Source organism: Gymnoscopelus microlampas, assembly GCF_963454915.1.
Source record: "Gymnoscopelus microlampas genome assembly, chromosome: 7".
In the NCBI taxonomy this organism is placed as follows: domain Eukaryota; kingdom Metazoa; phylum Chordata; class Actinopteri; order Myctophiformes; family Myctophidae; genus Gymnoscopelus; species Gymnoscopelus microlampas.
This window is the reverse complement of record NC_139944.1, coordinates 28,502,903-28,520,553: the sequence shown is the minus strand read 5'-3', so window position 1 is coordinate 28,520,553 and position 17,651 is coordinate 28,502,903. Positions and strand designations below refer to the sequence as shown.

The 17,651-nt window shown below is 41.5% G+C and overlaps 1 protein-coding gene across 1 annotated transcript in view; it reads right to left on the bottom strand.

The window, feature by feature from the left end:
- Positions 1 to 17,651, bottom strand: part of cadpsa (Ca2+-dependent activator protein for secretion a) — a gene marked incomplete at both ends in the record, with an annotated part of 121,414 nt that overhangs the window by 58,862 nt on the left and 44,901 nt on the right. Inside the window, 5 exons of the mRNA XM_084061778.1 lie at positions 3,522 to 3,588; positions 8,600 to 8,736; positions 9,094 to 9,205; positions 13,906 to 14,027; positions 16,160 to 16,393. Of these exons, the coding sequence (XP_083917904.1) occupies positions 3,522 to 3,588; positions 8,600 to 8,736; positions 9,094 to 9,205; positions 13,906 to 14,027; positions 16,160 to 16,393 (672 nt within the window). The remainder of the gene's footprint in view (positions 1 to 3,521; positions 3,589 to 8,599; positions 8,737 to 9,093; positions 9,206 to 13,905; positions 14,028 to 16,159; positions 16,394 to 17,651) is intronic.

The window sequence follows — 17,651 nt, the reverse complement described above, 5'->3', positions numbered from 1 at the left end:
GGTTGATGGCTTTAAGAGGCAGCTAAAAACCCACTTCTATGAGATTAACTGATCTCCTTTTTTTGTTTTCCCCCTTTTAACTGTTTATTTTCACTGTTTTAATTTTGCTCTTGACTAGATTTTAACTTATTGCTTTGTTTAACTTATGTTTTTAACTTGAATGTACAGCACTTTGAACTACATTTATGTCTGAACGGTGCTCTATAAATAAAGATTATTATTATTATTATTATTATTATTATTATTATTATTACTGTATCTATGGTTCCACACACCAACAGGTCACCATCATCCATTCATTAACTTGTGAATGTGTTTGTTTGTTTGTTTGTTTGTTTGAGGATTGCTTGTTGGTTTGTTCCTTTGTGATATTGTTGTACTACGTGTCCGCCATAAGGGGTGATGATGAACTCATTGATTGCAACCTACAACCGTAGAGACATGTAGAAGAAGACCATCTGGCCCAAAGTGTTAATTTATCAATTTGTAACTCCCAACATTTGGTTAGATTTGTACCAAATGGAGTTTACTGTGCATTGGTAGAATCTGAACTGAGGGCAGAAAAGGTGTGGGTTTTGAGGACTTGAGGACTAAACCACTACCACACGATCGATTGATCGATAGATAGATGGAAGGATAGATGGATAGGTTTTCATGTCAAGGTCCACCCAAAATTATATGTATTAGCCGCAGACCCCTATCCCCCCCCCCCCCCCCCCCCCCCCCCCATTTCAAATTATTTTGTTCCAGGGACCCCCCCCCCAGAAGGAAAGATTTGAGTTAAAGATGTTTGCTTGAAAAAAATACATATATTCAGATTTGCACACATTTTCAGGATTTCTCTTAAATAGCAGATATACAAGCTCGTATCGCGGCACTCGCTATGAGCTTGCAGATCTGCTATTTTTGAATAGCCAAAGTATAAAATAATGGAGTTTACTGTGTATTGGCAGAATCAGAACTAGGGCCAAGGTGTGGGTTTTGAGAACTAAACCACTACACTTTCAATAGATAGATAGATAGATAAATAGATAGATAGATAGATAGACGTGTAGCCAGATAGACAGTTAAGTAGACGGACAGAGGGGGAAGAGAGGGAGGCTAGTGTCGTTCTACAGATGTTGCCTGCGGACCGCTCAGTGATTAGACATCACTTTGCATCATAAACACAGGCTTTAGCCTTCCAATCTGTTCTCTAACCCAGCAGAGGGGACACGCCAGGCCAGCATCAAGCACTTCTGGCAGGAGGAGGAGGAGGAGGAGGAGAGGAAGAATTTAAGAGGATGAGGGAGGGAAGAGAGAGGGCAAGAAACAAGAGATGTAACGATGACATTGACAATGTCTGGCATTAGCCTATATGGGTGAAGTAAAATAAAATACTTTTGAATAGAACAAATATTTGTGGTACAATGTCAGCCACACAAAAGCCATTCACAAAATTAAGTGACAATTTGCGGGGGAGCACCAGGGGTCCAAATGGAGCCTTACAGGTCTGTAACTCAGAGTTTAATTAACACTGAGGATTTTACAGTGTATTGGGGTCCCAGAGATTTTAAAAAAATGGGTGTCCATGGTCTAATATGCTTGTCAAACTGAGGGTCCTTGAATTATTATTTTTTTGAGAATCACTGCATTGAATAACACATTATTCCAGTCAGAGTTACGCATAAGCCAGTTTTGGGTTCCAACTCCAAGTCACACAGTCCAAATCTGTTTCTCCGAGTAGGCGACCAGGGCTTTGGATGCGTGGCCTTGTGAAGTCCAAAGCTCAAGTGTGTCACGCACTCACACACACACGCAGGCTGTGTGTGAGCTGAGGATGTGAGAAATGGCCTGTACAGCACTATACTCTGTGAAATGAATGCTGGAAACATTCTGAAGATTCCAACATGATGAGAAGGCGGCATCAATTAATGTGAAGTCTTGAACATTCGAAAACGGTGAAATGCACGTTTTCCCCTGCTGTCATTGCTGCACACGAAATGTGGATGCTGGGATCAGGGGATTGTGTTTTTTATGGACTTGCTCTGGAGCAACTATGTAGCTGTGGTCGAATCTAAAGACAACTTCAGGCAAGAGCAAATATATTTGCTCTTATTTGAACATGTTTTATGGCGTGGCTTGCCGTCTATGAAATGTGTCTGTCTGTGTCCAAAGCTAATCTTGCAGACTGCTAGAGCGATCAGCACCAACCTTTGTATGCACACTGCCAGTCCACAGAAATACCTTTACTTTTTCCACATACTGTACAGTATGTTTAATACTTTTTGAAATATCTAACTTGAGCAAAAACACTAGCAAAAACAGGAGCAAATCTAATAACAATTGGTTTGATGTAATGGGTCTTGATCTCAAATGCAGTTTGGTGAAAGTGTGAGATGATTGAGACAGATGTTGTAAAGTCAATACTTACACGAGACTTCACATAAGCAAAACAAAAAGTGCAAATGGAAAGAAAAGAAAGGAAAAAGAATGTAGAGAAATTACACACAGGCATGCACGGTAAATAAATAAAACTTAAAATTAAAACATGCAACAATAATCAGAACGTATCTTTCCTTCATATGTGGTGAATAGCAAACATGTGCATATTATAACAAGCGCACACATACGCAAATATTTGTATGGGCACAGATACACAGGCACACAAACATACACACACACACACACACACACACAAAAAAACAAGTCTACACACAAACACGCACAGAAATATTTTTACGGGCACATAGAGACACACATACAAACATGCACGTATACCCACACACACACACACACACACACACACACACAGTCTATTGACCGGTATTTGTCACTTGCTATATGTATAGCTGGGAGCGAGTGAGAGGCTTGAAGTTGGCGGCGCTCAGGCATTCCTAGCTGCGAGTGCTAAGCCAGCTAGTGTTCACTCGGCTTTGTCAATCCACTGTCAACTTGTAGCTCTGAGACATATCCTGTCCAACACATAAGCGACAGCCACCCGCCCCTCATACACCTCCCCACAGCCACCAGGAAATGGCCGCTATATCCCATCCTCCTGAAAAAAGCCTGTTTGGCCTCTCCATCATTCCTCTGACAGCTTGGTTGCACATCTCTGCCTCGCTCCTCACGCACAATATTGTGTGTGGGGAAAATATTAGCCATAACCCACAGTTGACGGGGGAATGTGAAGACATTGGATAGCTGCCCAGTTTAGTGGAGTAATATGGCATTCTATGTTGCAGTTATCAAAGTCAATGTGGCTATGAATGATGCAAAACAACAGATTAGCTCTCATAAAAGGCAAAGTAACAACCAGCCCTATAGGCGATAGTAGACTAAAGCTAATTCTAAAAGTGAAATTGCCTCCAATTTCCTGTAGGCCTATAGCAAGGATGTTTGATTACACACACATTCACACAAACAAGGCACTTTCTTATGTTACTTACTGTATGTTTATTCAATGCTCATGTTTTTTTTTGCTTTTTTGAGGTAATGATACATATTCAGTGCCAACACATTTACATCCCTTTTGGGCTTACCTGAACAAGCACAAAGAAACGCTTCTTCCATCTCTTCCATACGTTTTTTCCAATAGCCCATAGGTACCTGTGTAATAAGAGATTCAGATTTAGAACCTAATTGGGAGCTCAAGAAATAACATGTTGTAGTATCTAGCAATATAGTTCAAAACTATTAGAAAACATGTTTATTTATAGTTTGAGGCTTCTGCGATTGATGTCCTTCAGGTTTGATTTGATATGAAGGGGGAAAGTACCGTAAGTGGTGCAACTTTGCCAAGGATCTGCTGCCCTCTCCTGTTTAAATCACATTACTGCAGTCAGGCATGAACTTATTTCACGAGCTCTTAACACTGCCAGTCACTGTTAATGCACCTTATTCTTCTGGAATTCATATCTAGTCTGACTGGAGTGGTGAACATGGCCATGCACAGACATTTTAGGGGGCAAGGACCACTATTTCCACAAATGACGGCTCAGGAGGTAGAGCGGCCCTCTTGGAATCCGACCGAAGGTTCCAGGCTCGATTCCTGGCTCCTCCTGGCTTCAGTGTCCTTGAGCAAGAACCCCTAACTGCTCCCGATGAGCAGGTTGGTGCCTTGCATGGTTTCCTCCGCCATTGGTGTGTGAATGGGTGAATGTGAAGTACATTGTAAAGCATTGGAGAAAGGCGCTATATTAAATGCAGTCCATTTACTAATGATGCTACACCGCCATTCATAATCACACATTATGTTCTTAACATGGGCCCTATTCAAATTCTACTGAAACATTATTCCTTGAAGACAATCCAGATTTGACTTGTTTTCTGTAATGCTTGCAGTGTTTTATTGTAACACAGTACATTTTCTATTATTTAGAGCAGTGGTTCTCAACCAGTGGTCCGGGAACCACTAGTGGTCCTTGAGGGGGTTCCAGGTGGTCCCCAGCTAAATGATGGAAGAGTGGGTAACCAAATGGACCCTTATAGATCTTTAACTTTTGAGAGTGTAAAATGATTTTTTACACTCATTCATTTTACACTCAAGAGTTAGTTTATTGTAAAACATCTGCATTACTTAATTTACAAGAAGTCTACACAATTAGAGTATGTAGAAGAATTTATATTTTGATCAACGTTTGCCTGTTATCTCTCCTATGGTACCATATCAATACAGCATGGTATTGTGGACAAAATCTTATCCAACAATAACAAAATATCAAAAGTTTTGGGTCTGAATAAATAATGGACCTTAATATAAAAAGGGTTGAAAACCACTAGTCTTGAGTCTAAGCTTTAGACAAGTGCAATCAAACACCATGGTTTAAAGACGGATTTATGCTTAGTTGCACGCCTGTGTCGCAAGCTGATCTACAAGCTCACAGATCGGCTATAGCTGGTAGATTTTCGGCGTGTTCACAAGCAAGTACAAATTGGGTGTTAGCTTTCGGACCACAGCTCTCAGATTAGATTAAATAAAATGACCAACGTGGCGTGCCACCACTGCCAACCCACACACTAAGCCAGTGCAAGGGGGTGCATGATTCTCATCTTTTTCTTATCCTGGGCTGGGGCGCAAGCCTCAGTCCCAGCTGTTTCATTTCAGTTGATTGAAGCTAAAAATTGATATCACCAAGGGAAAGGGCAATAATTCAATCAAAGTTTGATCTATGCTGAAGCTGCCTTTTGAACGTATGGACCTAAGGAATGGTCTCACTCTCGATCTGATTATTTTGAGTGACTGCATCAGAATCAGAATCCCTTATTTTATGTTTATTTGCACATAATGATGAATACACATTTTCACAGTGGCAATTTTGATGAGTAAACACAGTTGAAGGTAGGCCTGCTAGCATTAATTGTGGCCCGGGGGTGTTTAATTTCATGTTTCAGCATGGATAGCTCATGTACTGTGAATGCCATGCTGGCAGGCACACAGTAACACCTAAATGAAACAAACCCACAAATAACGTTAGCTACATTTACCCGTCAAACGGGCTGCTGTGAAAACACTGGACTCTCTGCTTTAACCTAGCCCCCCCTCCTTTTTCCCTCTCTACACCAAATTTGCAGAAAATAGCCAATATACACAGGGGTGCACATAACTGGTGCGCAGGTGCGCATGCGCACCCAAAATAAAAAAAGAGCACCACATCAGACGACGTGAGGCGCTTTTGCGCACCAACAGCTGGGACAGGAATTTCCAAGCTTTTATTTTTTAGCAAAACTAAAAAATAAAAGCCTGGAGATCGAGGACGCATGCTGCACGTGATTGTGTCAGTGTCTCGCATCGCCTCTCTGCGTGCACGCAGCCAGCAGCGGCTGTTTAGAGGCACTCGTCACCGATGATGAACGCACCGTGATGGTGCAAAATATGCCGTGAACGTCCCAATCTGGCGGATAAAAGCAGCGCAGCACAGGGCACCAACCTTGGGGGCTTCACCAAACGATGTGAGAGGAAAAAAACGTCGAAAACCGGCGGAATTTGCAAGCAGAGCGTCCTCTTTTTTTCCCTCGCGCAGCTGCCCCCCCCCCCCGTTGACAAAACTCTCCGGTGTGCACCGTGCTGACTCCCCCCCCCCCCCCGTTGACAAACGGGACCATTTATTTGTTGCGCACCAAGTCACATCTCCAGGTGCGCTTCTGCGTACTAGACCTAAAAAGTTATGTGCACCCCTGAATATACAAGATCACAACACGCCGTGTTGCAACACATTAATATGTTGATATACTGATTGAATTAGTTTATTTAAATTAGTGTCTTCCTTCATTTTCTACATCATCTCGTTCATGATAAACTGTACTGGAACTTTTTCCAAAAAGGTCAAATCAGATGAGGCTCTTTGAATCCTTTCTTTTATTATTTTGCTACATGTGGTATGAAAGCAGAATGGAGAAGGAGAGGGCAAGGACAGTGTTGTAAAAGAACATCTGAGAGTTGAGGACCTAATCTCCCAGGCTAGCTAGAGGTACAACCCAGCATGCCTGCCTTTGCCTGCCTTTCCTCCATCATTCCCCCAAGTCCCTCCTAGGGCTGCTGTTGCCTGTCGTTCTGAATAAAACCGTCTCGGTTGGGACAGCAGATGAGGGTTCTGCCGAGAGCTTGACAGGCTGCCAGGCAGAGGCTGGCATAAGGAGCATACGGAGCCAATACAGTGCTAGCACAGGCATCTTTAAGGCCAGCCTGGTGGCCCTCTTTAAGCCCCTCCCTGAATAGTAAGCATATGGAAGAGAGAGAGTGAGGGAGAAAGACAGGCAAGCAGCCCCCTCACAGCTACAGACGGCAATGGTGATCGATGCATGTGCGTGTGCGCGCGTGCGTGTGTGGGTGTGTGTGTGAGTGTGCGCACACATGCATGTGTAAAACAGTTCCTGACATCTCAGAGCTGGCGGTGTCACATCACTTTTGGTCCTTGGCAATTAGATTAATTAGGAATCATTATGTGTTATGTGATCTGGGATGAGAAGAGAAGCCAGAAGTCACTTAGGGTTTCCACCCACCCAAGTTCACTCCCAGTTATTGGACTTGATACTGATATGAGCTGTTGGCGTTCCATCTGTGACCAGGGCCAATACTGTAAAGTTTGAGGCCTGGACGGTAAAGGCTCATCATTGGAAAGTGTACAATGGCGTAAAAGATATTTTTACTAAGAAACCATCTTCAAAATCACAGCAGCTTGTGAGCTGTTGTAGGTTATTGTTAAGTTAATTGTATTTTATACAATATAGTGCTTAAAGTGCTTTATTGTTGATATTTTGTATTTGTTATCTCATATTTGTCTTATTTATTCTTTTTAAATATGTCTGAAGTCTTAAATACAAATGTACCATTTGATGTTGAGGAAATTGCGTTGTGCCTGCAAACTGATGAAGTTCTTGAATCTTTAATGTTGTTTGGTGACCACTAGAGGGCAACAAATTATTAACTTGGTTCTAGGCCTCCAGGGTGTCTTATTCTGCTTAAACTAATTAAGTGCTATGGATTTTGATCCTAATTAAGTTGCTCTGCTTCAGAGCATCAGCTACAGTACGTGCCTGAAAATGCAAACACTTCTAACAGATCCGCTGGCAGCAGACTAGGTATGCAGAAGAGCTTCGAAGCTTAGTAAGACCTTATTGAAACTAATATGTAAGCTTAATTTGAGTATTAGAAGTTAATTGCTCATGACAGACTTTTTTTCTTTTGCATAGTTAATTACTCTGCCCATTACTGCCCACCAACCAACATCTCTTGTTCTATGTACAGTAGTGATAATTTCTGTGCTCAAAGTCACCTATGTAATAAGGGAATTAGGGACTTTGCAGTGTTGCACATTAGCTTCCCTTGTTTAACATTTCCTAACTGGACCACAAACTCAAACCACTTCTCCAGAAAGGCTAGCGCCCCACTGCAGAAGACAAAACAAGAGATAAAGTCTGTGAATGTTGTCTATAGTATTTACAGATTCGACTGTGTGCTTGTTATAATTAAAGTGATGTACTCATTGTCAGAGTAGCCAACTTAGTGCAGTGCCCATGACTACGCAATGGGAGTCTTTGCTAGTGCTTATCATTAACAATATTGGTGTAACTAAGATAATTTAACCAATCAAAAGGGGTTCACCAAGGTCTAATTGGTCCACTCCTTTTTTCAGTCCATAAACGATCTACGTATAAGCTCACGTGACACGTTGTGAGCTTGTAGATCTGCTATTTTTGCCAAAAGTTCACCAATATTTGCTGATTGTTCACCTATTACGACATGCAAACTAGAAATAGTAATAGGGACGCCTGGGTTCATGTGGTTAAGTGTCAAAATATACACATTTTGGTCAGTGAAGCTATATTTTCACATCCTGGCCATCCAAAATATATGTTTTTAAAAAATACATGTTTAGTATGTATAAAATATATTTGTCCATGTTTTTATATCATAGCTGTCGGGGTGGAAACCTCATACTGTATGTCCAAAACTATTACTTGTCAGGATTCAAATTCAAAAACAGCAAAAGTAGCAGATCTACAAGCTCAAAATGCGGCGAGAACGAGCTTGCAGATCTGCTACGTTTGATGCTTTTGTGTGACGCTGTAGTATGAGGGCATAAAGTTAGGGGAAAAAATGGGGAACGCTGTCACTCACCCGCAGTGCTTCATGTTCTGTGGCTTGTCCATGCGGATGGCCAGTTTGATCTTGAGGTCGTCTGGACAGCCTTTGGACACGGCCATCTTGTGAAGCTCCGACTGCTTGGGGCTGTTGGGGGTTGGGTGTAGCACCACCTGAGAACATCCCCACAAACATGACACATGGAAGCATGCAGAGAAGGCATTACACACCTAAAACTGCAAGTGGAGCATTTTGTTAATCAAAATTGGAAAATCAAGCTGATTTTACATCGATATGAGCACTTCACTTTGTGGTTCTATGGTTCCCTTAGGTTGTTTAATGTTTAGTTAATACATGGTCATCACAAGGAGCAATGTACAATTATGCAAGGGAGAAAAAGAGGCTTTAAAAAAGAAAATATACTGTACTGCAAACAATTTACTAAAAGTAGAAAGAAAATGTAGAAACACATTCTTACGACCAAAACATTATTAATTTTATTAATTTGCATTGTACAGGACAACTCTTACCCGGCCTAGTTCCTTGTCTTCCAGGGCCAGAACCCCAGTGCTCTCTGTGAACAGCTTAACTTTGACTGCAGGCAGTGGCTGGGTGGTTGTGAAGTCTCCCTGGGTACCCCAGCTACACACAAACACACACACACACACACACACACACACAGGTTTAATTAATGCACACAGGTTTAATTATCAAAATATAGGCTACTGTTGTCATTGACTGAGCAGCGTTCACGGGCGTGCGCGAGCGCACACACACACACACACACACACACACACACACACACACACACACACACACACACACACACACACACACACACACACACACACACACACACACACACACACACACACACACACACACACACAGAGCTACTTATGATCCATTACTCAACTTAACTCAATTTAACTGGGGAACCATAAACCATATGTGAGCATTTGTGTATGAGAGAGAGAGAGAGCGAGAAACAGTGAGAGAGAGAGGTTTGAGACTGCTGCTGTGTATGTATGAGAGACGGATGAGCTGACTGACTCCTTCTGTCAGCTCTACTTGCTGCACACGCACACGCACGCACGCACACACACACACACACACACACACACACACACACACACACACACACACACACACACACACACACACACACACACACACACACACACACACACACACACACACACACACACACACACACACACACACACACACACACACACACACACACACACACACACACTGAAGGAATGGCTTATTTGTGTCATCTCCCCTGCTGTCACACACAGTACCCTAAAGGAATGGCAGCTTTGTTAGAACCATCTTAAAAGCAGCCTCTCTCCTGCATATGATCTACATGATAACAGCAAAATACAGCAAAACACTGGAAAACAACTGATGTGGAGGTGATGAAGTATTCATCAAGGTCCAAGAGATGAGCTTGTGGACAGAAACATGTCTGGCAGAGAAAATAATGATTCATCATCATTACTCTACCCACCCTGAACAACTGAGGTCTATTTGATGCAGAGAGCTTAAAAATGGACCCCTAAGACCGCAGAAATAGAATCTGGCATCTGACAACACAACTATAACAACTACAACATTCCATCGAAAACAACATCTGGTATCTAACATGAAGAAAGACAAGCAAGATTGCATGATCATTTCATGAGATAGACAGACAGACACACACACAGACAGATAGATTTAAAAAAAAATCCCGTTGGGGAAATTCAGTTGTCATGGCATTACCAGTTATGAAAGAAAAACCTCTGCGCAGCCTTCAAATACAAGATATTTAATGGGAATGCAACAACGTTTCGGTCTATTCGACCTTCATCAGGTTATCTTAAGATAATCTGATAAAGGTCAAATAGACTGAAACGTTGTTGTACATTGGGGCCTCGACTGGTCTTCTCCTACGCACCTGTCGCCTTTGTAGGTGTACAAAAGACCTGTTTTTTTATTACACCAGTTATGAATCACAGGATTCATAACTGATGGTACAGAAAAGAGATACAGCTAGGAGTAAAACAAATAATGCTATGAATAGAACATAAAAAGAATCAGCAGATACTAACGCACAGGGATTAAGAAAAGAGTACCAGAAATGAGGTATACTACAGAAATTAGCGCGGTGAAAGAGCTTTTAATAGGTGTAGATATAAGTGCACTAAAAGTATATTAACAGTATACTAACAGGTATAAATGTTCAGAGAAATAGAAGAAAATATTTATTTTTTCCTTCATATTTTTTCATTTCACAAGAAGAGTAATAAAGTACTATTCTTCTGCATTGGGATCAGATGGATGGTAAAACTAATTTAATCTACTTGAATATTTGATGTTCTATGCAAGACCTGCAGATGGCAGTCTTCATGCATCTTTAAAATGGTCATTTTGGGTATGTGAGTGTAAATAGTGTTCTTTTGTTGGCACTCCACTTTCATAATAATTTAGCACTGCTTATTTTCTAACTCCATCCAGTCTTCATGTGAACATTACCAAATCCAAACCATAAATGAACAGAAAATGCAGCATAATTTGTGCATATTGTACATGGACATACACCATTCAACACTGCATTCGGCTATGTGGGTGTGTGTGAAGGATGTGAGCACTTGTCCATAAAGCCAAAGAACAAACAATCACTAAGTTTCAGCCACAGGGGTTCATATAGCCTTGTTGCTCCTTGTGCGTTTTAGAAGAAAGTGCTGTAGATGATGTGTTTTTGGCTGAGTAATCGTTTGTCTTTCGAGAAGTCTACAATTTATCCTCCCACACGGCTGTGATCTGAGGACCTCAACTCTCCTCTGTGGCAAGGCAAGCAATCACACACATTTTCTACCATACAGTAGCAGACAGAACAAAGACAAATGCAGCCCATAACTGGACAGAAAAGAGAGAAGTTTTGCATTATATATGAGAGAAAAGCATTCCCCTGACAGCCAATGATGAATTCATGTGGGCTCGATTATGTAAGGAAGCTTCTCGTTTCTATTACAAATAATGAACTCATATTTCCTCTCAATTTCTACCCTTGCTTCCAGCAGTTTTATGCTCTGCCAGGGGAGTGTTCTCCCACTCTCCAACTAATTGACTTGTTAAAGAGGTGAATGGTACACAGGGGAAGTTCTCACTCTCTCTCCCTCTCTCTCTCGCTCTCTCTCTCTAGCAACACAAAATGTTCACCGTTTTACATGTAGAATTTTTACTGGGATACTAGCATGGTAGCCCAGGCAAGATTTAGTCGTGGAAAAAGGGGTGTGGCTTTGATGTTGTGATTGGTGCGAATGACATTGGGGGCGTGCCCGTGACTTTTTGACGATTGGTTCAAATGGTTGAATGTCTACGTCCGATAGTGCCCAAACGGTGGGTCGTACCGGGACGGGGGCGGCTCATTGGATCCGGGCTGGCGAGGCGCATCCCGAGGCTGTCCTTCGCCTCGTGGCCGGGCCTGGGCGTGAAAGGTCGCCTTCCGCGGAGGTCGAGGGAAGGTAACAAGAAGAGTGGGCACTAAGGAAGAGTGCGCATCTCGATGTAAAATTGGCTATTTGGTAAAAAAATCTAAATTATAAATCTAATTATAATCTAATAATAATTTTAAACGGTCTTAAGTAATGTGAAGTATACATGATTAGAACATGAATGAACATTTGACAATTAAGGTGTAATATTTCTTATCAATTACCAATCATTTGGAAGAAGTTGAAGGGTAGACTATGAATTTAAATCTGATAATGATGTACCGTGCATGTTCAAATCATGTATACTTTACATTACCTAAGACCATTTTTTTTTTACATTTTCAACAAAAATAGCACATTTTACATTGAGGTGCCCACTGCCCACTCTTCCTTAGAGTGCCCAATCTTCTTGTATCCCGAGGTGAACAGGACAGACATACAAGACTGCAGTAGCTTGTTTCTAAACAAACTGTTAATTTTAGCTGACAAATAGATCAAATAAACAAAATGCTTCACATGAACAATGTTGATGTAATTAACACATCGTGTGCCAGAGGTTTATTAAAATAGGGTACGTTCAGTGCCAGCATATCTTCCATCCACTTACGTTGATATGTTTCGTGCTGTAGAAGCCCCGACGCGGAAGTGCATGTAAACAAAGCGTGCGAGACGGCGGAGGGTCCCGACTAACGCCTGGAACAATAATATTTCTAACGCGATCCTCCATTGAAGAGTGATCGCCGATCGAAAACGGCTCACTTCCACCACGTTAAAAAGAAATGGAGATATTAAGCTTTTAGTCAAGGAGTTAACATTGGAGCGGCCGACCGGAAGCATTTTTGACATGGATCCACATCCGGCCTCTCCTTCTCAGAGACTCCTTGGATGATCCCAAAGTTTCGTTAGAGCGCCCTACGTGGGAAAAATATATATTTTTAAAAATGGGCCAAAAACGGTCCGGACCGTTTATGGCAATCAATGTGTTAAGAGATTCGCTAGGGGGATAGCCTATATGTTTTATATACACATATTTACAAATAAAAGAGCGTCAGAAACAATATCCCAGTCAGAATGACATTTATGTCATTTGTTCTTGTTGTTTGTAAAGGCAACAAAACAATCCTTGACTGCCTCTCAGACCCATCAGTGCAATCACAGGATGCCTGTTACCCCCCTTCCCTATACACTTTGTATGTCGTTCTGGATGAGGGTTTAATGCCTACATTTTAAATTGCAATTGTGCTTAATACAAACATGTACCAACAGTGTACAATATGAAGCTATTCCAACAGAGCAACAGACCATCTTTCGAAGTTGACTCATCTGTAACTCTTCCAACTCTTGTTTTGAATAAGGTTTATTTTTTGTCTAACTTGCTTCATATTGATAAAAACAAAAACATAGCCATTTTCTATTTGCATGCTACTGAAACCCTCTACAGCCAAATCATTCATGTTAATTTATCCATGTGTGTCTCCCTCTGTGCTCAAATGTTTCTTGAACTTGTGATCACACGTAACCCTGAGCAGGATGGAATACCCAATCATTCCATTCTTCCAGGGTGTCAGCTAAACAAAAAAAACTTTATGCAGAGACCTTGTGAGAAAGGAGATGAGGTGAATCAGACTTGATTGAATACCAAGAAATATGGATAAACTCTGAATGTCATAGCATTTGAGACTGTCAGAATGTGCAGATAAGCTGTGCTGTTGTCACTGTGTGCGCACTAGCACAAGTTCTGCTAAAATAAAAAAAATAATAATGATAATGCCACCACTTGCATGACTCATAATCATATGTCAGTGCCAGTCCAAGGTGGATGAGGGTGGGTGCGTGCGTGTGTGCACTCAGACATACGTGGGTTTAGAGGCTTCAGCTTGGTCTGTCTGCAGCTTGTGTCCCCCCTCTACCTCCATGGTACAGTACACAATCCTGTTAGGAGCCAGAGACTTCAGGCCTTGCACCTCCACTATCACCACCTGAAACAGAGACCGGAACGATTCAACTTTAAACCACCATACTGTACTTGTGAGATATGCTGTGTGTGCGCACGTGCGTGACTCTGTGTGTGTGTGTGTGTGTGTGTGTGTGTGTGTGTGTGTGTGTGTGTGTGTGTTTACTTTTATTTTTTTTAAATGTTTGCACCTTCAAAGTAATAAAATGCCATACTGGTACTGTATGTGTCTGAATGGGAAAACCTTATGTTTTGCTATTAGTCAAAATAAATAAATAATTGTGCTATATTTTCGTCTAAAATATTTTGTTTTGTTTCAACATTTCAGAGAAAGTCACACAACACGAATTGTCGTTTGCAAAATCTGTTGCAGGCTACATACAGTACAGGAATATGTAAAGCCAGCCAATAATGAACATCCCTTTGTTTTAAGCCAGTTCCAAAGTCACCCCCATTTCTCTGTGCATTATGTTGTGCATTATGTTCAACTGGGAGGGACAAGTGGTGTCTGTCTACATATGCTTCTCTCATACAGTGGTGGGAAAAGTACTCAAATGTTTTACTTATGTAAAAGTATCAATATTGCAATGTAGAAATACTCTGTTACAAGTGAAAGTCCGGAATTCAAAATTGTGTTGACTAAAAGTACCAAAAGTATCAAAATGTACTTAAAGTGCTAAAAGTAGAAAGTACTCATTATGCAGAATTTCACAACTTTTCAAATGTATAAGAAATCTTTTGAAAATAGCAGATCTACAAGCTCACAATGCATGTAATAATAAATCAAAATCTACAAAGTAACTATAACTAAAGTCAAATAATTATAGTGGAGTAAAAGTACAATATTTGCCTCGAGATGTAATGAAGTAGAAGTAAAAGTACAGAAAATTGGAAATACTCCAGTAAATTACAATTAAGTACAGTACTTGAGTAAATGTACTTTGTTACTTTACACCACTGCTCTCATACCTGCTCGCTTTGCTAGACACCATCTGAAAAGTCATTTTATTGCAGCAAAAGCAGCTTCTAACAACACCCTGTGAGCTTGTATGTAGATCATTGGTTCTCAAAGTGGGGTCCTTGGGGGGTTCCAGGGGGTCCCCAATAAAAGTAGTTAATGTAGCATCAGATCACAATCATTTTAACCATTTATCCATTACGTTGGCTTTTGGAAACGTTTCAAATTTTTAAAACATAAATCTTCTCTTCTGGGAGTCCCTGGCACAAAAGATTTTCAGATGGGGGTCCGCGGCCCAAATACGTATCAATTCGGGGGTCCAACGAGTTTGACAACCTCTGACGTAGATCAGCCGAAGGTGGTCCGCTAGATTGTGCATAATAAAAGCCTACAGCATTGACGAGATGCCTTCTTGTAAGTCTCTCCAGCTGTAGCTTGTTGAGCTCATTAAGCCTCGTGGAAGAGTTGAACAAAGTGCACCACCATGGGACAAGCCTGGTAAACACCCCACCCTCTGGTAAGTTTTTTCCCCCCTATCAAATAATTGAAAGGCAACAGACTAGACTCACGTAAGGTTATTTTTCACCTATTTTTCACAGTAATTTAAAATGCAGACATACTATGTGTCTGAATTGGAAAACATATTGTTTTGCTATTAGTCAAAATAAGGAAATAATCTTAAATATATCATTTCTAAAAAAAGATTCTAAAAGATTTGATTGTTAAAAAAGATTGAGACACACACACACACACACACACACACACACACACACACACACACACACACACACACTCCAGCAGAGGCTGGAGGTGCTAAGAAGAGGACAGGTGATTGATCTTTTTTAGAGGGAAGGGATACAGTGCCACAGGGAGACACTCCAGGGAGACATGTGCAATATCTGCCCAATTAGTGTGAGGTTAGAAATCTCTATACTTGTTACCAGTGCTGGACGATCGCCCCATGGTACCCAAGGTTCTCCCCATGGTATAGGGAGAAAAGCAGGGTCAAATGTATTGAATATGTGTCATCTAATAATCTCACTCTCCAATGTGTATCATCTAATAATCTCCCTCTACAATGTTTATAATTTAATAATCTCATTATCCAGTGTGTACCATCTAATAAATATCACTGTCCCACTAAATAAAGTACTGTACTGCGCACAGCCAGCATCCCAGCCAACCCCGTACGTACTGACCTCCAGTGTGAAGGAGAGGACCACGTCGGACTTGGACAGGGTGTTCTCGTCCTCCTGGCCCATGTCCATGATGGAGGTGTTGTGGCCTCGCTTCAACTTCTGTAGCTTGAACTCTCCTCCCTTTGAGACTGGCATGCTCTCCAGGTTGGCCATCAGCAGGTTGACAGAGGAGCGCAGCTCTTCGATGTACATGGCCTCCATTTCCTTGGACACAAATTTGGGGAACTTCCCACCCTGGCCAGAGAACATGAAAGCCATTAATCATCTTCTGTTTCCAGGTTTACTGCATTGTAATTCAAAATGATACGACAGGTAGTCCTGACCAAGACATCTGATTGGTAAACTAGACCGGCGGTATTCAAAGTAGGGGGACCCCGAGCCCCCGAGGCCCCCCGAGCGGTTGTCGAGGGAGTTTCAGGGGGTCCCCAGCAAAATGATGTTAATGTAGCATCAAAATCAGTTTAACCACTTTAACCGTTTTCAAATAGCTGAAGTCAGCTATTTGAAAATAGCAAATCTACAAGCTTGTTGGCTATTAAAAAAACAACATACATACTGTAGATATTAAATTAATTTACAAATCTTATCACTATAATCTTCTCTTACGGGGGTCCCTTGCACAAAATCTTTTCAGATCACGGTCTGCGACCAAATACATCAATTTAGAGGTCCTTGACATGAAAATGTGTGAGAACCACTGAACTACATAGTTAGAAAGTGCTCAAATCAGCAAGACAGCATACTTAGTTAGTTAAACTAGGACTCATTACTATGCTGATGTGACTTATTGTTTTCCAGGTATGAGTCAGATCCCAGATGTGTTTACAGGTCCTGACTCTTGACACACTGCGAGCGTCAGCGGCGTGCGTTATCAAACACACCCAATTTTTACAACGTCTGCAGCCACACTGGAGGAGTCAATTGGACGAGGCAAAACCTGTTCATGTGTCTCTCAGAGCTCAGTTCTATTTTGGAGCATCGACACGTGGCACAGACCATCCAAGAGGTGGTTGGAGCAACGCAGAAAGATATCCTTTTTTTATTTATTGACGCACTTCAGTATGTCACAACGCTTGCAGCAGTGACGCTTGTCACTGATGTGCCTCTGCTTTAAAATTCTGTTGTTGTTTTTTTTGCAAATTGCCCCACAATATGAAAACATTGTAATTACAGTATATCTTAATGTTGCAGGCTATTAAAGGTGGGGGAAGACCTCCCAGCATGCCCCGGGGCGTGTTAGGTTCTGTCATAGGTGCTGTCACCACTTTCAAAGTAATAATGCCAGGGATGAAGCATGCCAAATTTGGGGGGGATTTTAGGGGGGCTTTTACAGTTATGTTCTATCAATTTCACACCAGAAATGTAGTACATCGCATGTCTTACACTAATGGGGGCAAAATGTTATAATAACCCTAGCTCCTCTGCCTGCTGCATCGAATCTCTACCACAGTTGATTAGCTCAATCCACAACAGTTGTGTAGTCACGCTCACA